Here is a 26,291-nt window from a genome sequence, read left to right as displayed (position 1 = left end):
CCTGGCTTTTTCTCTCCTTCTTTCTTTCTTTTGTAAAAATGATGTGATGATGGACTGCCACCCTTGGGATGACTCTGTTGTGAAAGGCACTATATAAAATACTGAATTATGCACAGTAGCTCAATTGGTAGCACGGTGTCCTCACACCTCTTGTGTGTTTGTGGGTTAGATTTGTGCTCAATCCTTTATTTCAAGTCCTAACCACAAAGCAAATTTCCACAACTCACTCCGTCCACAGCCTACGTTTTCGAGAAATTTCTGTGAAGTTCATGAGTTTTGGAAATTTACATGAGGACTGAGTGAGTGTTGTGAGCGAGGAAGCCTGACTTTAGGTCATTGGCGGTCTCATCTTAATCACAATTGAACTGAGAGAGTTTCGGAAATTTGCTCCTCAGTTAGTCAGACTGGATCTGTGTGGGATTCCTCTGGATGCTCCAGCTACCTCCCACAATCCAAAGACATTTACACCAGTGTTCAAAGTTAAAAATACATTTTATTTAGTTTATTTCTGTCATGTCTTCATTCAGTATATGTGTTATCGTCAGTGACATCACTGACATAACATTATCTAAATCCAGGGAAGACACTCTAAGCTCCCCCAAAATCTAACGTAATTCGGCTCTATACAATATTAAGATTGTCTAGATTAAGTACATGAATGAAAAGGCACAGAAATGCATTGAACAGAACATTTTCCCTCCAGTCAGCTCATTATTTTGAATTCTCCCTAAACACTAATCGACGTATTGCATTATGTACAGCAACTAAAATACTATTGCATGCTAATATACAAGTAAACATAACTATTCTATGATGTATTTATATACATATGTGAGGTAAAAAAAAAACTTAAACCATGCTTTACAAGCTTTACAGTGATAGAAAACTACTTCTATGTTTCAAGTCAAAAAAGACACCCACGGATCACCCAGCTCAGAATTCTGTGTAGTTGTTTCAGAACCCTAATTATGACAATACAGATTTTATTGTCGTTTCAGGGGCTGCGGGATGGAGAACTGGCCACATTCTCCAAATCATTTGCACAGAATCTGGTGTTGTAGCATAAAAGCACCATACCATTAAACACGACAGCAATGTTCATTAATAAAAATCTAGACAATCTTAAGATTATCAATTAATTTATAATGTTTTACAGGAACAGAAGCTTGTTTGACACATTGTAATATTTAAACACCCCTTCTGTTTTTATATTATCTGGTTTTCTTCATTAAATTTCAGAACAGTACTGTCATACAAGTTTAAATGACTCAGGCTAATTTAGGCACCAAGGCAATGATTGTACAGTATGTTACATTATACAGTAAATTGTGTATGAATAATAATCAGTCATCTAATAACAGTAGTGGTCCCATGTAGAGCTAAAACAATGCTCTAGATACAATTATTCATTATATCAGGTACTGGGGTGAAATACTTATATAAAATCATATAACAACTCAGCTTTAAAGACGACATCATTGAAAATTACCAGAGACTTCAGTGCTCTATTCTGACCTGGTTAAGTCTGTACTGTTTGATAGACCAATCTACTGTGCATTGAGTTCAAATATCATCCTTAATTGTTGCACTAAAAATGACCAGATCCACTGAGCTTTGACTGTAATAAGACGTAACAGGAAAGGGATCTGAACCATTGAGGTCTGAGTTATACACAAACAGAGCTTTTGTCCCACATAACAGGAAAGCAAGAGAATTCTGGCAGCATTTGCAGAACAAATGATAATTATTTATAAGTGTAGCGACTGCAGTAAAATTCACGACTGATCCGTGAGTGTCTTTAACACACAGTAGTGAGCTAATGTGTAATCGCTTGTTACAACGGATACCTTCGAAACCCTTGTGCCGTGGAAGGTTCCACTGAACACACATTCAGAGCTGTGCTCGAGAAGCAGCACTGAGCTGCGAACGTGGTCAACAAAAAAAATTAAAGAAAAACATGAATGAAATGAAGGAATGGTCTGAAATCGATAGCTTTTACATTTTCAGGTGTAAAAGTTTGAATGCGTGAACAAAATGTGAAATATATCATATTATACATGTAAACAGTGCATTGCACATGGTTTAAAATATGAACATATACACAAAACATTTATGTACAGGGTGAAGGATAAAAAATTGTGAAAAACTACAGCAATATTTTATACCTCACCTATAATCTACAATCTAAAATATAAAAGTTGAATTGACTTGTGAGACTTCACAATGACTTTGTTATGGTTCCAAATGTTTAGTGTGAAATTCTGACTGTTATTCAGTGCAGATAAATAAAAAAGTCACATATCACAAAAATTGCCACATTCGTTAAACAGTGGATTATAGGGTACATCAATTTTTCAAATGAAAATCTTTGTCAATTTTTAATTTAAATCCTATCCACCCATATAACAAAACTAGAATATTATTAATGACCGTAATACATTACATAAAGGTAACATATGATATAAAAATAAACATTCCATCCAAGGAGCTAAAACGTCTGTAGTACTGACAGCTGGAAATAATGTTGTGAACAGTATTGCATACTCTTTCTCTATAGCAGCAACATAATTTATAGCTGTTGCATGGTTTTCCTACATCCTGAATACAATTTTCTTTGGAAATGAACATAATGGATAATGGTTTTGTGTTTTATGAAATGAGTTGATTTTACCTTATACCTTTTACATACAGTATGGGATTAATACATGAAAGACATTTAATCAGAAACCATATAGACGATACAATAAAATAGGTCACTGTACAATATGAGCAATCCACTGCGTAGAGAAATGAAATTTCACTGAAATATCAGCCTTAACTGTATTTCTCCACATTCACACAACCAGGGGTGAGTTTCCCGAAGCCTTCTTAACATTACGTCGTTCGTAAGTTCGGTGTTAAAAGCTAGAACTTATGAACGACTTAGCATTAATAATTCTTCAGGAAACTCACCCTAGGATGGTGTGAGGTTTACAAGATTTATAGGTTTGCCTAATAATAGTTTATAAGTAACAGCATCATGTGATGTAAAGCCTTTTGCATTCAAGGCTATAAACTGTATCATTTTATTATTTTGGTGCGGTTGCTACAGTGTGAAACATAACATCTTGGTTTGGTGTTTTGCCTTATATTGATAATACTAACTTCTTGTAACATCACTACTTTTACAATAAGAGAATGTCGAATGGTCGGTATAGAATATCTGATTTATCATAATATAACCTCACACTGCTGTTAAATTAAATTAGATTAAATTTCAATGGCTACATGGAAAGTAGATTTTGATTTATTTTTTAAAAATACCCTAAATATACTGTGGTGCAGTGGTGTCTTGGTAGGTGGATTTATAGGTATCATCCGCTTAACGGACACTCGTTTTATGCCACTTCGGTTTTACGAAAGAGTTACATTAGCAGTTGTTTTCAGTAAATGAAATAAATCCAAAGAGAATTTTCGCTATTACGAAAAAATGAGAAAAGCGAAAATAACGTTTCGCATTCGTTTATCAGCGAGCTAGTCACAGATATACACCCATGTGTCACATAATGACCTTTCGGTCAACAACGGACCACATAAATTACGGTGGGCCCATAAAATCATAATAGATCTGAAACATTCGTATCGCCTATTGGCATTGTAGCCGTCAGGAAGCTATAGCACTACGGATTACTCACATGTTTGTGCTGATGCTGGTTCATATAAACAAACTGCGCTGCCAGTGGTATAAAAGTATAGTACACACAATTTTGTACAGTACATAATACTTTATAACATTGGAGGGTCTAGACCATTTCAACTTGGGGGGGGGGAGGGCAGACTGGGGCCAGTTGTTCTGTTATGGGGGCCAGATGCATTTAACCTTAATTTCCTCTGAGTATTACTTACACTAGATTGCCAGCATCAAGAAACATAAACAATTTTGAGAACTTAACAGTTATTTGTGCAATGCTTTGTAGTCACATTTTTGTTTTTGATTTCTTGCTTAGACTGCGTTGCTTCCACAAGCCTGAATATTTTTTTTCCATTAACTTCGCTTTTTACCAACTGAAGCAACTTAACCACCTAGTGCACCAGCATTAAGAGTCCGTCACAAAGATGTGCTCACGTTTGTGTTTTGCCTGTTCCCTGTGCACAAAATTTTAGCCCACATACATAAATAATAATAATAATAATATGAATGCATGTATTTCAGACCCAAGTAGAATATGTATTTAGGGGGGCCACAGGAGGGGTATGCATGTTGTCAGGGGGGCAGTGCCCCCCACCTTTGCTTAATAATGATAATAAACAAGTATGTTACTGCTTTTTGTATTTACTGTACTATACTTGTTATCGTTATTTAGGCTACACCATATAACCTAGACGTGTAGTAGGTTGGTGTAAGTACACTCACAACGGCGAAACGGCCTAATGATGCATTTCTCAGAATGAATCCGTTTAGCGAGAAATGACTATTGATTCTGGTCGGTGAAAATACACCGTACATGCGTTTTTTCTGCTTGACATAGACTGTGTATTTATCGTTCCTGCTTTTATTGGGTTATATGTTATTTTTAAATGTAAGTGTAAATTAAAGTTTACATGTTATTTGGTATGATTTAGTAAGTCATTTTATTTGGCCTCAGAGCACTCAAAAAATCCCCATACAAATGAATGGTAATTGCTTCTTTGCTTTGCGACATTTTGGCTTACTGAAGGTTTCACGAGAACGATCCGCTTTCACAAAGTGGGAGATACCTGTACTATTACACCGTATAATTGTGTCTACGCACTTCTGGGTATGTATATGGTAAATCATATTTTCAGAGGTGGGTATGACCCCCCGGTGCCAACACTCTGCAGTACCGCTAACCAGACCCAAAAGTTCACACATCCAGTACTTGCTGGTGAACTGACCTCACTTTTATGACCTTTATTTTTCATTGCTGCCCAGTTTATTTTGGCAATGCCAATTCAAAAAAAAAAAAAATCAGATGCAGCAAACCAACAAATGAATCAATCTGCTCTATACATAACAGCGAGATCCAAACCTAAACAAATCTTAAATTAAGGTCAAATCTGGGACCTATAAAACAAAATGGGGTCTTTTCTTTCCAAATCAACAAAACTAATGTATTACATTTCATTTACAATTGAAACAGAGGCTACAGTTAAATGAAAAGTTACCAGATTATACACACAAAACGTTTCTTAAAATTTTGTCAGTGTAGCCCTTAATATTGTAAAAAATGAAAAAAAAAATGGTTTAAAAGGAGAGAGAAAAATGACAGTAATAAATAATACCAATGGCCCTTCTCAAAACAACATATCAATTGCCATCATACACATATCTAAAATAACAGAGATCTAGAAATAAAACATGTCCAAAAAAGAACAAAGAGCAAAACATAATTTTCTCCTACAATGGCTAAATATTCCAATGTAAGGTGCGGTTTATAGACTTTATGTCAACATCTACTGATTAGTTTTTGCACTGACGCGATCAGTACAAACAGCAAATGGCTTCCCTGGACAACGATTTTCTGGAACACTCAAATTTTTTTGTTTGTTTGTTTATTGTATTTTCCCAGTGGTTTTTCAGAATCTTTTGACCAAACAATAAACGAAATATAATACAGTCTATAGTCTTCCAACAAATGACAGCTTCCTTTAATGAGCTACTTTTTGTATTGTGACAGTCACAGAACACCAGCTGTTTTCATTAATCCTGATATTAGAGTGCAATAGAGTGCACTGTATCAAACTGAAACCACCATTTTGATAGTTTAATATACAACAGTAACATCACTGCAACCATTAATAAAACCGGAGCCCATGACAGCCACATCCTGTTTACATAGCGAGTAACATCTGGGTACCTTACTCATTCCTGCCTGCTACTCAAGTGCAGGTGAAATATTACGTTTAAATGATACATTAATGAGTGAAATCAGAGGTTTTCAGGTCTCTTATTGGACAGCATTGAATTTTTGTATATTTGCCCAACTGATGTTACCTGTTAGTCAACCAGCAGAAAAATATAAGCACTCCACCCTACTCCTGCTATCCAAGCACCGGATTCACATTTGCTAAGTTTAAAGACATTCAAGAGAAATGTTTCAAGTAAAAAAAAACCCATCTGATCCTGCATAAAGGTATAGTTTACCCATTTAAACTGTTTATCTCAAAGCCTTTTGACAAATAACTTTCATTCAAAATAATGTCGCATTTGGTTGTTTAGGATTTGCTCATATTTTTGTCAAAGTAAATGAGAAAAGTTGACAGTAAAAAAAAAGTTAATATAAATAAAAGCAGCGATTGTAGGCGATGTGTAGGTTTTGACAATGTCCTTTGACAGTGCTCTTCTTGTAGGTCTTGCAGATTGGCAAATTGTCACACGTGAGCTGACAGAGCCTTACGCACCTATTTGCATCACCATGGCAACACAGTGGTATATAAACATTAACTAGCACAAGTGATGAGGACGCAAGCTCTAGGCTGTCCAGGCGATGACAGCCCCTCTCATATCACTCCTCTTGTACATCTCAGGGCTGCCAATTGTACTTAGTTTCATCTGCCCTGACCTACTGTGGGTTCCACTCCAATCTATAATTAGCTCATAACTGCTATATATTTTTATACATTGGTCGTAGATATTTTGTTATGTATTCAGGAAATCAGTATCGTACATAAATGTGGCATTTGGGGGAGATGAATGTCCATAAACACATCATAACACAACTAAGAAGTTATAAATGAGGGACATGGACTGAAAATCTAGACCCTAACTTCAGCGCACCATTGGCAACCCTGTTTGAACACAACCACCAACTCACGTTCAGACTAGTTACACACATCTCATTATTTATAAAAAAGGACGCTATACAAGAACGGAAATGTCTCTTGGATCACATGGTTATTCCCTTCCGTTTAAGTCAGCACCCAATCGATGCCGCGGGACAGCGGGCGAGTACATAGCCGACTTCGCCAGGCGACGCCTGCCTGTGTTTCAAGCTCACTTACGGCACACAAACCACAAACCAAACTTATTGCATGAGTAAGAATTTATTTCGATTCATTGAGGATTATGTGGTCAGGTTGTGGGGGGGGTGGGGGGGGATGTTAGGCGCCAGCTCACATCTTGTTCAGCAGCTTGGTCAGCATCTGCTGTATCTGTGACCTAGACACGTTGAGGCCTAGCTGCCTGCGCCGAGACGACCCCCCGCCCAGGGCTGCGTGCCGCCGTGAGGTCATGCGCGCCGGGCTGCTCTCAGCTGAGCGGCTCCGCTGGATGAAGGTGCCGCCCGCGTGGGGGTACTGCTCCGTCTCCAGGGTGGATGAGGAGAAGACATAGGAGGCCAGCCGCCTCAGCTGGTTGGGTCTCGGGGTGGTGTGATGTGAGGGAGGCCTCTCTTCCTCCAGCTGGAAAAGACCAATAAGAGTGAGCCTGGGGGTGACCTCATCGCTCCTGATATGGTCATTACATTTAAGGCCGTCACAGCGGGCCATCATGTGCTGCTCGCGCCTGGAGCAGAATGAGTTTGCACGGGTGCAGCGGTGCGTTTAAAACAGGTCACAGTGCCGGAGAGCTGCGAACCGCGTAGCCGGGATGGGGGGCGAGGGGGAGGGCACACCGTTTACTATGTACACCGAAATGCAACATTCTTACCGGCCAAACACAATGCGATTGAATATCCTCAGGCAATGAGGACCTCGCTGTGGTGCTTTTCTACTGTGATGCAGTACTGATCAGTCACTGTCACACCCACAGCCCTTTCAGGCTCATAAAAGTACAAACATCTTAAATCAGGCAATAAGCTTTTAATTAAGGATTAGAAGGTCACATAGACAGTCACTATTTAAAGATATTTTCTACTGCAGCTTATCTCACGCACATTTTGTATTTTTTGGCAGCCAAGAACTACGATGTTTTACTAAAGTGCCCTGAAGTAGTAAATGTATAATAACTAAGAACATGTACCAAAATATATCATTTTACCCACCCAAGTATAATGTCACTAAAACAAAATTAAACTGAAACAAATTGCAGCAGTCTGCAAGCTGCACTCATGCGGCGCTAAACAGCTTCCACTGAGTTCAAGGCTCATCAGTTCCTAACTGTTTCAACAGTTGCACTGAAATTTTGGTAGCGGAAAATGAATATTAACCAGTGATGACGGTAAACACAGCTGACAGATGAACACCTTCTTGTAACCATGAAGGCTTCAACCACTGAGGCCCTGAAGCCAAACATCAACAGACAGACAGAGCGGTCAGGCGTGTTCCAAACACAGAAAGTAAGTCATTATATAAGGTTCCATGGGATTTTACACACAAAATTGGAGCTACAGAAATTCTTTATTGTTTTTTCAACAGCCTGGTTGTACAATCTGAAAACTGCTCCTAACCCTAAAGCAGAAGATTGCAGTGAAATTACTCTACCACAGGCCAAAAGCTAAACAATCTTATGATGGAGGAAAGAGCAGCACAGTGGCTTGGTTGCTAACATTATAGCTACATCCCTGCAGGTCTGTGGTGCTGATTCTCGTGTGAGTAAAGTCTGCATGTTCTCCCTGTGTCTATGCAAGTTCCCTCCAGATACCTTAATATCCTGCGGATATGGTGTCTCTCCAAAAATGACCTGGTGCGGATGTCAGTCTGTTCTGGGATAGTCTGCACCCATCCAGCATGTTGCCGTGTCTTCCTGGCTTTTTGGGAACCACCCCCCATTGAATAAACAACGGATCTATTTTTCACTGCATCCAGTGATCCAAGGTGCATCTGACTGGGCTGGATAAATTCACCCCAGAGGTAACAAATGATGCAGTGTGACCAGATCAGAGTAAAGTTCAAACAAGTTAAGGCCCAAAAGCCTTTAAGAATGTCGTTGCACCTACAGGGTCTGACACAGCACTGATGTTTATATGTAAATCAGAAAATGTAACATAAATAGATGCAGGAAAATACACAGGACACCACCACACGTGGGTGCAAACATCACATATCATTCATCGCAGAACCCGGTCTCGGTACCTGTCTCTGAGGCCGAGACGGATCAGACTCCCTCCTCTTGGGGCGGGTGGAAGGCAGTGTGTGGCAAGGCGACTGGCTGGCATGTTCGGGGGGGGCCTCGGGCTTGGCCTCAGATGCCGAGTGCCCGCGGCCATTGCTCCTGCGGGACGAGTCCTCCTCAGCCACAGTGAGCATGGCCCGGCCCCGGAATTCACGAGTCCTGGGCCGCACGGCCACCTCGGCGCCCAGGCCGCGCCTCCGCCGCTCCTCATGCTCCTCCGCGAGCCGCAGCTCCTCGGGCTCCTCGTCCGTGGTGCCGGAGGTGGTGGGCTCGGCGCCCGGCTGGAAGTCCTTGAGCTCGGTCTCCTTGTCAATGATGACCCACTCCTTGCTGTCAAAGTCCTCCTCCTCGGCCAGCGGCACGGAGCGGATGAAGGCGTTGCTATGCGCCTCGTGGTCCGCCGCAGACACCTCCAGACGCCCGCTGGCCTGCCGCTCGCCCTGTCCTGCGTCCACGGAGAGCATCTGGGCCGGCTGGGAGGAGTACACCTGGCGGGACGGGGATAGCAGGGCATCCACGCGGGACCTGGCACAGAGCGACCACCAGGGGGCGTCATTTCACACCCCGGACAACAATCCCACAACACTAATCACACTTTAATTATGGAAGTAATACACATATGAAAGAGGAAAGACCCAAGATCATACCTGTTTTATGAATGTCTGAATGTGAGAAGTTGAATACGAAAAATCTGTGTTTTTATCCAAAAAAAAAAATCTTTTAATTTGAAATTTTCTGTAAATTTGGTAATTTGGTTCTGTAAATTTCTGTTAATTTTCTGTAAATTTGGTAAAAACAATAACATCAGGTTATAAGTTCAAATACAAGGCAAAACAGGACAGAACAGCACTATAACTGGACCTCTGCCCTTGAAACGGGGCTGTACTCGGTGGATTAAGGAGCCGCACACAGATCTGCAGGTCATACGACGGGAGGGTGTCCAACTCGGCCCGCCGCCACTAAGTCGTCCTCCCGAAACATCCGGAAGCGAAATAAGCCGCGGCTGGCAGCCCCCCCCACCCCAAAGGGCGTCTCAGTCATTTGGGAGACACCGCAGGGGGAGGAAAGAGGCAGGCGGGTTTGCGATAATGCTCGTGATCTCCCGCCATACACAGAACACCCCCCCCCCCGCTCATCTGCAGACAGCCTGAGGCTGCAGACGGCCTCCCCGGCTTCCACCCCCCAGCCCCCGCAGACCCCTCACTGTTAACCTATATTTCTCACCACCTACCTACCTGTATAATAAAAACTTTGTGTGCTAAATAAAAGCTTTTTTTTTTTACAGTCACAGTTGCCTCCAGAGTCCGCATCCCTCTGCCTGTTTGACCGCTGTCTCCGACCCCTGATTATTTGATTAATTCTTGGAATGAACAAAAAAAAAACTAACCTCAGAACTGCAAATATGTTTATATGCCCACATTATACTGAGAAAATCCCAGTTCGCCTTCGCTCACAGCTACACCATGAAACTTGCTCCAACTGCAGATGTCAGTGATGTACAGCTATCCACTGATGTACAAACTCCAGTTCAACTTTTGCTGTGATTGGCCATTTCTCCTTCTTCTGTCAGGTAGGCTTGAGTTCTGGACCGGCTTTAAGTTGTCCTCAGATAAATCACTAGCATTAAATTCAGAAATGTAATAACTGCACTCTGTTGCTGTTCTAACTGGTAAAACACAGAGTTGCGCAAGGATCTGTTATGGGATCAGTATTATATGTCCTTTGGTACTTGGTACACGGGAAGATCATTCAGACACATGAAGTTAAATTTCACTCATTTTCTGAAGGCACACAAACCTACCTTTCAATCAGACTTGATATAACTCCTTAGATAATGCTATTAAACAGGTAAGTGAATGGTGTGTATCTAAACCCTGAAAGAACTTCAGCATTTGGAGAGAGCATCTCTATCAAGTGTTTTGTCCAGTCATCTCCTTATCCTGAAGACTATTTTACCAGGCTGACCTTATCACAGAGGCAGGTCTTTCAGCAGAAACCAGTACCCAGATACTAATGTTAACACGTTATCAGAGTCACACCTCTGTGAGCTCAGAAATACTGCAAGTCTTACAGAACAGATAACAATAATAGAAATATATAAATATGTCTACAGATGATTACAGCACTGTAATGTTTACAGTACAGATCACACACCGTCTGCTTTAGCAAATTCAACATGCACCAGAATTTTGAACAGAAGTTGAAAAATGTGATCACATTGGACCACATCATCACTGGTTTCCCAAAAATTCAGACCAGAATTGACAATGATAAAATTATTCTCCACGCTTTTATGAGACAGAAAAGCCTGTGTCCTGCTTATGTAGGTCTGCAGGACATGGAGAACATTCTCAGATCACATGATGCGGGCCTCTACCACAGCTTGAGAATATGAAAAGTCGGCCATAAAGCCTTCAGCTATTGTACTTACAGGTAATGGAACAGTCAGCCAGACAACGTAATGGGTGCCACCCAGACTCAGGATTCAAACTGACATATTACTTCACTGTAGTAGTTTACTTTGAGTTTACTTTAAATAAATCGAGTGCCACTATATGTATGTCTATCACACATCAACATCAATACATCAGTATCAGAGCACTAATCTCTCCATATTTTGGGTGGTGTGCAGCTCAGCGGGTTAGTGGTCTTTGCCCATGTCCAGAAACTTGTGGGCTCAAATCCCAGGACCTGCAGAGTAATCGTATCACTGGTGGGTTCTTGAGCAAAGCTCCTGGCCCCAACCACTCCAGGGATGCTGGCTGACCCTGTTCTCTGACAACAAATGTGTGCCGCCTGGGATAAAGGCGTCTGCCAGATAAATTACAAACGTTCCCGCACTCTGCAGTGTCAGGTCTGCCCACATTAACCTATGATTTGCTGATGCTCATCATGCACCTTATAAAGAAACAGCACTGAAGCGGCTTCCAAGGGCCTCACCTTTGCCCGGGGGCCTCCGGTCGTCCCTCGGCCGCGGAGAGGCGCTCGGACTCCGGGCTGTTAACACGCCGGTGCCGGGGGGAGCGGCCGACGGCCGAATCGCTGGCCGCCAAGCGCACTGGAGAGGTGGGACAGCCCCCTCGGCCAGCTTCCTCCTCCAGGGTGCCCTGCTGTGGAGACACAGGCATCATCATAGTGCTCATGCTCGCACACACTTCTGAAGGACCCATAGTCCCCCTTTGCTTTACTTTCTCTGTAACATAAATATCACTTACAAAATATCACAATATTACTTCAGTAGAATCCTGATACTTTCAATTTTAATAACGCTTTTAAATGCTAAATATACTTCAAACAAGTGTTTATGATGTTCCTAAAATATGTTTCAGGGGAATAAAAAACTGCAACATGCGTAAGAATGAGTGGGAAGATGAGCAGACCCACCTATGGGGAGGACTGGGTCAGTTACAGAAGCCGTTACAGAGCCACAAACAGGAAAATACACAAAGGACACAAAGCAGGTGCTGGGGTGTGGGGTGTGGGGCGCCCCCTAAAGTTGGGTTTAGGGATGGATATCACTGATTTATATGGACTAGAAAGAGTGTACTGTCGAACTGAATGAGTGCACTTACCACCTGACACACTGCCCTGTGATGCCCTGTAATACATTTATTTTTAGAAATATTATAGTCTAGACACCAATAGTATCAATAAGAATTTAATATAAGGAAGTTGGGGTAATATTACTACTCTCCAGATACAATTCGGAAATTTGCAGCACTACACATTAATGCTGTATTAATATGAGGTGTCTTAAAGGCACAGTGCTCTTTTTTCCACTAGCTGTTATAGTCCCCGGTTTACATGGTGGAAGAAAAGCACCTTTCCGTTGCTGACCCTGAGCTTGTTGCGGTTGATGTCGGTGTCCTCCCAAGCCTCTCCTTCGGCAGGCAGCTGGCCGTTCTCCCCGTGACGGACATGCACCAAGGGCGGGGCATTGTCCTGGTCACTGAGGTGCTCGTCCTGAACGACGTCCTCTGTGTTCTCCCTCTGAAGGTCTCCGGGGACTGGGGTCACATTGACAACCCTGCAAACATTTAATTTATAATAGGATGCAACGGTCAGCTCGACCATACTCATTAGACTGCATGCACACAGGGATCGATATAAGCATACTAATCATTCAATTCAGGACAGTAAAATTCAAAGTGTTATTGCCTCAATTATACAGATAAATTTCTGTACAATGTACTAAACCTGGTCCTGGCTATAAGACAGAATACAAAGCACAGGGTTTACACCCTGTGTTTTCTGTCATTGTCAAGTACATAAAATTAATGGATGTATGAAAATTGCAACATAGTAAAATTCTTTCCGATTGCTCTTTTGAGTTAATATCTAAACCAGGGGTCTCCAACTCCGGTCCTGGAGAGCTACTATCCAGCAGGTTTTCCATCCTACTTGCCTTCTGCTGAGCAACTCCTGTTCTCAGATAAATACCAGGAACAGGTGTGGCTCATCAGAAGCCAAGTGGGACAGAAAACCTACTAGACAGTAGCTCTCCAGGACCGGAGTTGCAGACCCAGGATCTAAAGGCTAATATAAAAACAGTCATGTACTAAAAACACTATATTAAAATGGCAAAAAAGAACATACTTCTTGAGTAATGCTATTTTGTTGTGAGAATAACTTTGCATGTGTGGGAGTATATAAGTTATTAATATATCGTTATAATTCTAATCAATTTAAACATTTCAGGCATGAGCAGGACTCAGTGAAACCTTGTAACGCTGCCATAGTGACAGGGGTGTATACAGGGGTGGGGCTACAGGGGCAACTGGACCCAGGTGAAAGCTGATTGGCCCCCAGAGTGCCATCTCCCCTGTCATTCACCGATTCCAAACATATCATTGGCTAATGAAAAGGTTGGCCCCTCTATATGCATTATGCTGCTATTATGCCTCCCACCATTAAAAAAATCATACAATCCCTCCTACATAGTCATACAGATGCAGTATAAACACATAAAGCAGGGTTGTGACGCCCTAGGGGCCTCCGGGGGGGGGGGGGGGGGCGGCGGGGCAGTGCTCACCCCACCATGGCGGCCGTCTGTCTCGTGTTCTGCTGGAGCGCGGTGGACATGCTGGTGGAAAGCATGGCCTCACACTCCCCCTTCTCCCAGTCAAACGGCTCGTTCTCCAGTATTATTCGCTCCCTCATGCTGTCATCAAATACCGACATTAGAAGCTGTGAAAAATATTAAGTAAATTAGATGAATAAGTGACAGACGGTAGAGCTCCAGTGCATCGCTGGCAGTTTCAGGTCCCGATTAGGCTACTACATCTATGTTTATTTCCAAATGCATGTTTTTCATAGGTGAACTTATATAATACACATATATAAATTATGTAATATCCCTGCTGACTGACTTCGGGGGGATGTCCGTTGCCCCTCCGCTGTATTCCCCACGCTACCTGCATCGTTCTGTGAGCGCACAGCTGATTTTTGGTGCACCATGAATGTTTCAGTTCTAGACGATATGTCACTTGCAGTTAGCCGAGTTACTTTGCCATGACAGTTTCTGCCCCCAGGACTCACACATGCACAATGGGAAACATCGCTGGACTGCGGGAGAAAAGCCACAAGCCTCAGGAATACTCAGAGGTGGATAATTGAGGTGCATGAATTAAAAATCCACGCCAGGTTTTTGTTTCAACCAACCGGCTGAGGACTCTGTGACTGTGGCCCTATACTGGTTGGCTGAAACAAAACCCTGGTCTGGAATTTTACTCTCTGGATCTGAACTACCCACCTCTGGGGACAATGTGCAGAGGTCACACACACACAACGTGCAGATTCGAACCCAGGACCCTAAAGGGGTGAGGTGAGAGTGCAAACCAGCAAGCAATCCCCAATGGGATATGGCAGGTAAGCAAGTATTTTTCTGAAGGACACTGAAAAGGCAGAGCGGTACCTGGTAATCTGGTTTGGTGAAGTAATCAAGGCTGACGACATGATCGAGGAACGTACAGAACTCAGTGGGCATGTGCTTCAGCAGCATCTTTTGATCATATCGCTCTTTTATTTGGCCCACCTGCTCCTGTTAGGACATAAACACAAACAGTCATTACTGACACTTAAATGGCAGTGATCGGATAGACAGGTACTGTAAATACCTGGTGCTTGTTTATTAGGGAAGGTAAGATTTGCCTATTTGCATCGGCGCACTGGCATGGAAGTTCATGATGTGATGGCATCGATTAAGAAAGTCTGCACCAGATACAATTTGGAATCATCTCAGGACACATTAATTCTAACATCCTTATATCAGTAAAATCCAATGTATTCATATACAATTATTCGTAGAATCCCTATGCCTTTATTATTCAAAAATGTGGACAATAACTTTTGATCAATAATTTTATATTTAGATTGATATCCCCCCCCCCCCCCCCCCGAAACTGCTTCTCAAGGGCAATCTCTCTTCTCCAGTTCTCCGCTGCTGTCAGCGGCCAATTCTCCGCAAGTCTCTCGGCCAAGTCTCGTATGAGTTGGAGGTGTGTCTGGTGATGCATCAAACTGCATCGTGTTGAATCAAATTATGTCAAATCGCACTATACAGCAATAGCAGTGAATCATATTGTATCGCATTTGTAATTGCTTAATATGTATCTTTAATCTATTGGATCGTTAGCAAATTGCACCGAGATGTGAGTGGCATCGGCCTCAGTGGGTGGTCTCGTATACATACCTTATCTTTTATTTTCCGCCAAGGCAGCTGGCCAACCACAAACTCTACTAGCATGTAAAACAAGGACCATAAGTCGTCATGGCGACCCATCTCCTGGTAGAACAAAAAAAAAAAAAAAGAAAATATTAATGTTTTTAAAAAGAATGGTGCCTAAATTAAAATCCAAAGGAATAATCACAGGTAAAATCCCACATTCTGAGCTGTACATAATTCAAATGACAATATTTCACTGTTTAACAGCATTCGCCTAAATGTGACCAACACTGGTTTCAGAAAGAGTTCAGCACTTTGAATATGTACAATTTCTCTTACATTGCAATGCTTTGAAATTGCTTTATTTTGCACTAGAACGTACGTCAAAGAACATCCAGAAATATGTTGGTTTCATTATATAAATATATTTTAAAAATAAGAACAAAAGTAGATTTATCGACTCTATTACACTGTCACAGTTTTTCTGCTAATTATGGTGCATGCTCTAGGTGACCTCGCTCTGAACAGGAAGTTCAGATTATGGGTCCTACTCAGATTGAGCAGCGCACTCTGCTTACAGCTTGTTCTCTCAGTTCAGTTGCTAGACTCCACTTCGCTGGTTTACAGGGATGATTCTCTTCTCTGGAGTTCTGTCTCCAGGTCTGCCTCCCTACTTTGCTGGTGTGGCATCTGGATTTGTGGTTCTGCTGCTCTTGTCTTATGTCTGTGTTTCCTGGAGTCTCGCGCACATGGTGTTAGTCTGAGGTCTGCCTGTAGGTTTTGTAGTATTGTTTTCAGTTCTTTCTTTGCATTTCTACTCCTCGGCTACTGTGTTGAAATTCCTGTTCCCCCCACACACCGTATTCCGGAGCCACACAACCCATTTCCTGCTGTGTTCTTTTTTTTTTTTTTAAATAAATTCATTATTTTGCAGAATCAATTACCTCTTCTTGGGAGTTTCTGTATCAGCTTGGTAACAGCTGTGTTAACTATAATCGTCAGATCTTTCCATATATTTTCAAGAGGACTGGTGCATGGCCTTTAGTTGAGCCACTCAAGGCCACCCTGTTGCTTGTTTTGGAAGTCTAGGACGTCTGATTCCCCTTATTGTCCTGTTGGACTCTGGAGTGGCTTATGTTAAACAACCTTCTCAAACAGGCTAGAGCTGCAATGCTGCAGAGGTGCTCTCTCCACTCGTTCACTGACTTCTCACTCACTTTTCTAACTTGCACTCTGCCTTGGACAGCCAGCTCCAGGAAAATTCTGCCTGAATCTTTCTCTTCATTCGCTACTGATGGGTGTGAAACAGCCAACAAAAACCATGGCTTTTGTATTTTGTTCTGTTGACCAACTCCTTCATAACTAGAGGGGCACGAATGTACCTGTTCTTCCATATAAAAATATCCCCATGTATCATGGACGTTTGCCATCATTCTTCAGGTTGTCACAGAGATGAACCGACAGCTCCCTTGGTCTTCATGGCAGCATCTAACTGTACACTGTCAGCAGTGGAACCTTACAGAGGTGTCATGTGAACCCATCTAGCCAATCAGAGGTGACATTAATGCCAACCGGGCTGAACCTCTGCTCATATTACAGCTTTATAGCGTAGATGGTATTTGAATGTTTTACATGCCTTGTGTTACATGCCTTGTGAGTCATTTAAAACAAGAATAAAAGAAGCTATTAAATTTATACAAAGTTAAATTTTGCATGAAGGTGACTACTTGCATGAAGCCACCACTATAAACTGATCAATGCCATGTTTGAGTGTGTGTTCAGTATTATGTACAGCACACTGAGCCATACAGGAAGGCTGTACGTCAACATTACGGCACTCTCAAGATCATTTGCACAGATTGCAAAAATACCCTTTTAAAGGCATTTGCCTCATTCTTGCTTGACACAACATTAAATCCTAAGTTACTTATAAAAGAGTATAAATGTTACAGAGATTGAAGGGACATTCAAAAGATTAAATGGATTACACCAGAGTGCCATTTATATAAGATTAACCACACAAATGGATTATAAACCAAACCACCAACTTTTTGAACGTTTGACTTTTTTTAATTTTCCATTTCATAAAACTTTAATTAAATCATAAAAAACTCTTGATGGGGCCATTAGGAAGATGAACTGAAAACTGTTTTTTAATATCATCAGCATAGTAACCGGCTGTGAGTTTTCAAGACAAACAAAATAAAGAAAACCACGTGTATCAGAAAGACCACGTGCATCAGAAATACCACGTGTAGCTGACAGACCACGTGCATCAGAAAGACCACGTGTAGCAGATAGACCACGTGCATCAAAAAGACCACGTGTATCAGAAAGACCACGTGTATCAGAAAGACCACGTGCATCAGAAATACCACGTGTAGCTGACAGACCACGTGCATCAGAAAGACCACGTGTAGCAGATAGACCACGTGCATCAAAAAGACCACGTGTATCAGAAAGACCACGTGTATCAGAAAGACCACGTGTAGCAGACAGACCACGTGTAGCAGAAAGACAACGTGTACTGTAGCAGATAGACCACATGTATTAGATAGACCATGTGCATCAAATAGACCACATGTATCAGAAAGACCACGTGTATCAGAAAGACCACATGTAGCAGACAGACCACGTGCATCAGAAAGACCACGTGCATCAGAAAGACCACATGTATCAGAAAGACCACATGTAGCAGACAGACCACGTGCATCAGAAAGACCACGTGCATCAGAAAGACCACGTGCATCAGAAAGACCACGTGTAGCAGATAGACCACGTGTATCAGAAAGACCACGTGCATCAGAAAGACCACGTGTAGCAGATAGACCATGTGCATCAGAAAGACCACGTGTAGCAGATAGACCACGTGTATCAGAAAGACCACGTGCATCAGAAAGACCACGTGCATCAGAAAGACCACGTGTAGCAGATAGACCACGTGTATCAGAAAGACCACGTGCATCAGAAAGACCACGTGTAGCAGATAGACCACGTGTATCAGAAACACCACATGTATCAGATAGACCACGTGCATCAGAAAGACCACGTGTATCAGAAAGACCACGTGTATCAGAAAGACCACGTGTAGCAGACAGACCACATGTATCAGATAGACCACGTGCATCAGAAAGACCACGTGTATCAGAAAGACCACGTGTATCAGAAAGACCACGTGTACTGTATCAGATAGACCACATGTATCAGAAAGACCACATGTATCAGATAGACCACATGTATCAGAAAGACCACATGTATCAGATAGACCACGTGTATCAGAAAGACTACGTGTATCAGAAAGATCACGTGCGCAATACCTACCTTGTTTTTATGAGCATTAACTGAGGCATAGCGCACAGTCCCACGGAATCCTGCTATAGGCCTGGGCTGAAATCAGAAAACAAAAATAAACAATCAATACAGCCCTGTAGGCACATGCACACAAGAAATCACTAATATTAATACAAAACTGAGCTCAAATATGCACACACACAGAGTAGGGCTGCTACGGTAGACATACATCATTTTTGGTTCATATGCACAATGAAATTAAGGAAAATATTTATTGACATGGGTGGAATCTAAATTCATATTAACTAATTCTGGCTATGAATTGGTTACAGCTAATGCCGGTTCGAACCTCGCGAACGTTTTGCCCAGGGGCCCACACAACCCATAATCCGTCCTTGCAAACACACACACACACACACACACACACACACACACACACACATATATATTTTTTTTTCATATTGAAAAACAAATTCTGTTTTCCCTGCCGTAATGAAACTGCACTGAACCGTTAACCCAAAACTGAGGTTTGTACAGAACTGTAAATATTGTGTACCATTCCACCCCCAATATACAATATCATTCAGAACAAAACACTTAGTATTCTGAGTATAGTTCACTGACACAGTGCTGTAAAAAAGTATTTCTTCTATTTATGTATGTCACTTGTTTCGGATCTTCAAACAAAAAAAAATATACAAGACAAAGACAACCTGAGTAAACACATGATACAGTTTTAAAATGGTAATTTTGTTTACTGAACAGCAAAAACACCAACCAAGTATAGGTCTCTGCAGACTGGAGTAGTGGACACGTCAAAAGGCCTGTGAGCATGTCAAAGGTCTATGGGCATGTCGAAAGGTCTGTGAGCATGTCGAAAGGTCTGTGGGCGTGTCCAAAGGTCAGTGGGCATGCCAAAAGGTCAGTGGGTGTGTCGAAAGGTCAGTGGGCATGTCGAAAGGTCTGTGGGTGTGTCCAAAGGTCAGTGGGCATGTCGAAAGGTTTACAGGTATGTCGACAGGAAGAGAGTGTGGTGAGGTGGGTGGAACCCGACGTGTAGTTTCCACTGTGCGCTCTAGAAGTATGCCAGTAAACATAAGTAAGCATAGGAAATGTTTTGTGCTATATGAACCAATATGAAACGGGCATTTTATTATAGATGTCATTGCCTGACCTATAGTATGTCTGGTGAACGCCTAGTCTCTATCTGAAATAACGTTTATTGACAGTAATTTTGGCTAATAGATATAAACTCTTGACACACCTGCTCTATTGCACATGTCACCTTTCGACACGCCGCCTTTCAACACGCCCATTACTCCACCCTGCAGAGACGTGTCTCTCACACCAACTGTCCCTGGAAGATATGGTAAGTGAGACTCAAGCAACCAATTAACCAAATTTAATGGATGTCTAAATTCAATTACACTAGACATATCCAGCCTGTATTTCTGCCAGGCTGTTGAATCTAAACACACTTATCCCTTTTCAGCAATGTGAAATAGGCTAAAAGGTCTCAACCATCAGCACACTATGCTACGATCAAAAGAAGTCCTGAGAAAAGGATGAAAAAGGAAGTTACCGAATTGTAGACTGGTTACAAAGCTATTTCTAAAGCTCAGCGACTCCTGCAAACTGCAGTGAGAGCCACTGGCCCAATCTCAATGTCCATAATCATGGACTTGAAGGTGCGTTCCCACTAAGTCTTTGAGTTCTTAGGGCTGTCCCATTGTCAAATTGTCAAGTACATGAGGGCTCTCTCACAGATATTTTGAACCCTTTATGCACACTTTCTGTAAATCTGCATATTTGTAGACTTTGCTTGAGGGAATTACTCACAATTCAAAGCGTTGTGGCATGAAACTCCAAGTTATCAGGGGAAGCCCAGAAGCGTAAATGGTAAGCAGATCATTAATTTTTTTTTGCTTATTGATGCTGTATTGACAAATCGATTAAATTGATTATTTGACAATTACCTCTCATCCACTCTGTATGGCAAGAGCCTGGAACACGTTCAGATTAGGCGGACGATCATTTAACTGTCTTGGCCATTAAGAAAACGCAAATCACAAAATAAAATTCTCCAGAACCACAACAGAAACACGTTCTGGCATTGTGAACGTCACAACGTGCTGGCCCATTCCTATTCATGCCATTTCAAGCCCTTGCAGCCTCTCACACTCAGTCACTTACCAGGTCATGTCAGTTAAGTCTGGAAGAGTTTAGGAATTAGGTCTTAGAGGGGGTTTGGGACTGGGCCATTATCTGCAAATGGAGAAAACTTAGAACAGGGGTGAAACTTCCCAGGAGTGGCTAGTCTACCCAAATTCCTCCGAGAATCCAGGAAGATACAAAAGGGCGCTTGTGGGAGTTTTGCTTACGCAAAAATGCTCTGAGGGCAGAATGAAAAATGACTGGTTCAGAGAAATAACCAATCAGATAGTAGAGGTAGTGAGTTCAAGCAACTAGAGGAGGTGAGACTAAGACATCCAAGTGGGCCTTAGCTGCTTGAACATTTTTGTGTAAGTAAAACTTCCATGAGCCAAAAGGACCAAGACTAGCATCTATGGAAATGCAGGCCACGATCAGCTCAGGTCATTTAAGGACTGTGTTTTGTGTTTACTGCGGTCGTCTTTGTCATATACATTTTTTTTGTTTGAAAATCTGACATAATTGTGACAAATATACAAAAACTGAAAAAATAAGGAGGGGAGAAATTTGTAGAAATGCAGTAACAAATTACTCAACGTTCTTCGTGAAGAAACGGTGGTAAAGTCAAAATTGTTCCCAGGCCCTGGACCCGTTATACTTTGTTGCCATACTGACAAAACAAATGTCTGATTAGCGCTCAGCAGTGAATGTGTACATTGCCCTTGCAGCACGGAGACATTCCTGAGACGGCTGTATGTGCGGAGCCCTGGTGTCCCCCGGGCTTGAGGGAACGGGACGAGCGGCGGGTGCAGTCCCTGCCCCGTGCGGCGCAATCGATGGAACTCACAAACAGCAACAGTACTGGACTGTGACAGGGATGGAAGCAAACAGGAGACGGATGGAGCGAGTTCATGCATGCTCTAAAAAAAGAAAACAAAGAACAAAAGGAAACGGTAAAACAAAAACAAACCAAACAAAATAAAAAGTCAGACAAAACAAGTTAAAAAAAAACATGATGTATACACAGCAGTGAAACTAATCAGTAATGTCTAGGTGAGATAAATAAAAATGGCATAGTATCTCCCTATAACTTATTAACATTCAAATTTACTCATTTAGCAGATGTTCTTTTCCAAAGCGACATATATATATATATATATATATATATATATATATATATATATATATACACACACATACATACATTGTATAGATGAACAATTATTCTGTGATCAGCAGAATGATTTCACCATATATATGTGTGACCACTCCCATGTGATGTGAATAATAATAAGTAGTAAGGTAACATTTTGTACTTGTAGTCAACGTGTTGAATGCAGAAAAATGGGCAGGGATAAACATCTGAGTGACTGTGTCAAGGCCCAAATTGTTACGGCCAGATAGCTGGGTCAGAGCATCTCTGAAAGGGCAAAGCTTGTGGGGCTCTTCTGGTCAGCAATGGTGAGTATAAAAAGTATAAAAAACATGACCTGCCGACAGGGTGTTCAGTGAGCAGGACTCATTAATGATGTGAATGAAGGCCTTTTATCTATTTTTTTCAGGGGTTTTTGCAAGACACCTTCTCCTGGAGGTGGTCATAATGTTTTGGCTCGACAGTGTATGTATGTGTATGTATATGTGTGGTTTAAAAAGTTTATTCTTATTTTCATGACACTGGCTGATCAACACTAGATCTACACTAGATCCACAAGTTAACCAGAGGTGGCGCTAAGCGCCCACCATGCCCCCCACCCCCCACCTGCGGGAGAATCGGAAGCTGGACGCATTCCTGCTCCGCAGCACAGCCGAATGCCCACGTCCAAATCCGAGTCAAGCCGCACCCAGAACCGACAGCTGATGCTATTTTAAGCAAGCATGCAACCCCCCACACAAATGTTCACTCTGCGAGGGAATTAAATCATCCCCGAAACCATGAAACATTACCCTACGCATTGCAGCGGAGATGCTGACCCTGCGTAGTCGTGTATGATGCTCCCGTCCATGTTTCACGACGTTAGTCAACGTAAACTTACTGTAAGCATCAGGGTGACAAGCAGAAAATCAAACAATCGGAGACAGATCCTGCAAACCACGACGTTACGCAGATGATATCTGTAATAAGCCTGCCTGCTGCTACGAGCAATGCCGCTCCTACTATCATTTATTATCGTTTTTTATCTGATTTATCTGATTACAGGCCATTGTCTGCAGCGTTACCCGCACCGCCGGCCAAGGGTAGCTTTCCCCACGGGAGCTGTGTTACAGTGACCCGCTGGCCGGCCGAGAGCCGGAGATGTGCCGCAGTAACGGCGGGAGACAGGTCGGGATTCTCCGTCACAGAGCAGCAGCTGAGTCAGCGGCGGAGGAAAAACGAGGCGCCCCGTCGCAGCTTGACAGCGCAGTCCGCTCAAGCATACAGGCTCTTTAAATACTAATGGATGCAGCTGCAGCGGCGCGGCGCGGCGCAGGGAAGCTGGCCGGAGGCTTCATTCATACGGCTGATGTATATCGGCAGCGGGTCTTCGCCTGGATCCCCCTGGTCGAAATGTTAGCGATACTGTTTAAAAAGCCCTTGCGAGACCTTCTGGGACTCTGACATGAATAAGATTCGACGTTATTCAGAAATTCAGTAATTCATTTGTGACTTGCGTGACGTTACGTTATTTTGATTAGGGGGATGCAGGATTAGATTCTCCGGAAACTTAATGCTGAAGTTTTAGCTCTGTAATATCAAATCATTACGATTTCCAAATAACGAAAGAAACTATTTCACTGTTAAGATAGAACTTTAAATTCCTACAAGAACCAGAAGATCTCTGAACATGCTACATTTACAAGGTAATATTTTTAAAAGATATCCTTACCTGTGGAATGTTTGCCATAAAACCACCAAAATGTAACAATTTCTGTCACCCTCACGTTTATAGCGATAAGAATCTTTAATAAATGACGAGAGAATGGTGAGCATTATCAGTCAATAGCATGTTCCTTGTTAATTGGCAATTTCCTCCTTTTTATTATACCTATATACAGACATACACTCAGGATAGATAGCTTACAGGCTTATAAACTATCCAGTGTGATGAAGGACTGGCATTATAAAAGGATGAAATCATCAACCAGCAAAAGGAAAATCTAAATCATGTCACTGGTGTTGATGCTGAAATCATAAAATGCGAGTCATCTACACAGCATAAACCGTACTCTAATGGCTCAGTAGGTAGGTAGCACTGTTGCCTCACACCTCTAGAGCTGGGGGTTTGAACCTCATGTCCAGTCTGACTATATGTGAATATGGGAGTCTCGTATTGGATTGGGATCCTATTCTGGGGGTAGTCCAGCAGGGTGCCCTATGCCGGCAGGGATAGGCTCCGGCCTCCCTCCAACCACACGGTTAGGAGATTGATTCGATAGATAAACTGCTATCTGTGATCTCCCAAAAAAATCTTAGGAAATGTCTCCTTAATGACACAGTACACTTCTTTTGGGTAATCAGGAAATGATCTGTTTATGGACGGCATTCCTCCTCATATGACATATAATTTGACAGAGCTGTCAACATTTCACTCCAGTCAAACAGATACACACAGCAGCACCAGAAACCCACACACACAACGTCAGCTAAAAATCATAAACTGTGATATTAAAAGTGTTATGTTTATATGCAATTAACAGTTCAATAAAAAAAAAAACATTCATATAAGATTTTCATAAAGGCCAATTTCAGGGTCACACTATAGCTCCTCGGCTGCTGAGTTAGGGGTTTAAACCCTAACCCTAACCCCTCTCTACATGCCTGGAGTTTACATTAATTTCCGCTCACAGTCCAAAAACATGTAGTTCAGGTGAATTGGTATCTCTAGCTTGCCTGGCATGTATCACTGTAAGAATGTGTGCTTTCTTTGTGCGAGGTTGGCGTTCTGTCCAGGTGGTGCCATGCTTCCTGGTACAAGTTCAGGGTCACAGTGACCTTGTACTGGTTGTGGAAGATGAAAGAGTGGCTGTGGGTGATAACGTGCTTCGATAGGACCATGGTCTGATGAGCCTTTGAGCAAGTATAATATCCAGATTTAAGTACAATCCCAGTGAATGTGACAAACTGGGAATAATACTTGGGCACCCTAACCTCAGCCCATAACAGGCTGCAAACCTGAACGCTAATATGAAAAGTCTATTTTTTACTGATTTCTCAACAGCTACTACTGTGCTGCATACGCTGCATGTTAAATTGCTTTGTCGTGTCTTATCTTGACCTTTTTATATAATATACAAACCATCTAAATTACGTCCCTGTATGGGGTGACCGTTACTGCTGTATGGACTCATTATTAATAACGCAATATTACCGGCACTGAAAATTTACCGCAAGAAATGATTCCATGGTAACAAAGGCAGTTAACATGCGAGTGAAGCTGGTTGCTGAAACAAATGATGCGTGGCTTAGCTAAGCCAAGACTGAATATTAAGGATATACTCACAGCATGCACTTACAATAACAAATGTTATTAGTGATCCAAATCATTTTCAGTGTTTTTTGGTGTATGTGTCGTCTGTAAGTCTCTGCGATCTTTCAGTAAGCTCCTAAGACACCCCCTTTTAACTGTTCACAGCCAACTCACAAATAACCAGATCCGTGAATATCAAGTCTGGGAATGTGAAGAGGTCACTAATTGCCTTTTTGGATTCCATTTTGTATTTCTGTTCATCTAATTCTGCACACCTCAGAATGAAACAAAATCATTCCTTGGGTTTATCAGTGGAATGTTTGCCGTATTGATAAAGCCTCTGCATAAATAAATACCTCTGCTCATTAAGAGATTGCTTGATGGCTGCATTTATCTGTGTACACGCCATGTACTAAAACGATCCACTTTTTCAGTTAGAACTGGAACAATTAATAGTGTAATGAGTTTATCAATACCAGCTGGATTTATATTAGAATATTGTTTCTCAACACGGTCCTTGGGGACCCCCATACGGTGCAAGTTTTTGCTCCCTGCCAGGTGCCTGTCAGACAGTTCACATTTTTGCTTCCTACAGGAAGCTGGAAGGGTGAAATAACATTAACTGTCTGAAGGTCTCTGAGGATCATGTTGAGTCACTGTGCTAGGCCATTGCTGAAAAATCAGTTGA

At 42.1% G+C, this 26,291-nt stretch overlaps 1 protein-coding gene across 5 annotated transcripts in view; it reads right to left on the bottom strand.

Moving 5' to 3' along the window:
• Window positions 1-473: 473 nt before the first annotated feature.
• ttbk1a (tau tubulin kinase 1a) overlaps window positions 474-26,291 on the bottom strand; it is a 42,568-nt gene continuing 16,750 nt past the window's right edge. The window contains exons 7-14 of one of the 5 annotated variants that reach the window (XM_048987977.1): window positions 19,038-19,103; window positions 15,744-15,836; window positions 14,967-15,092; window positions 14,085-14,239; window positions 12,875-13,079; window positions 11,993-12,162; window positions 9,013-9,577; window positions 474-7,401 (exon numbers count right to left, since the gene is read on the bottom strand). In XM_048987977.1, coding sequence (XP_048843934.1) covers window positions 7,114-7,401; window positions 9,013-9,577; window positions 11,993-12,162; window positions 12,875-13,079; window positions 14,085-14,239; window positions 14,967-15,092; window positions 15,744-15,836; window positions 19,038-19,103 — 1,668 coding nt within the window. In that variant the 3' untranslated portion in view covers window positions 474-7,113. The remainder of the gene's footprint in view (window positions 7,402-9,012; window positions 9,578-11,992; window positions 12,163-12,874; window positions 13,080-14,084; window positions 14,240-14,966; window positions 15,093-15,743; window positions 15,837-19,037; window positions 19,104-26,291) is intronic. The other 4 variants (XM_048987978.1, XM_048987979.1, XM_048987980.1 and 1 more) reach the window with 4 other exon arrangements.

This window comes from Brienomyrus brachyistius, chromosome 20 (assembly GCF_023856365.1).
Source record: "Brienomyrus brachyistius isolate T26 chromosome 20, BBRACH_0.4, whole genome shotgun sequence".
In the NCBI taxonomy this organism is placed as follows: Eukaryota; Metazoa; Chordata; class Actinopteri; order Osteoglossiformes; family Mormyridae; genus Brienomyrus; species Brienomyrus brachyistius.
Note: the sequence above shows the minus strand (reverse complement) of the source record. Positions and strands in the feature narration are given on the sequence as shown.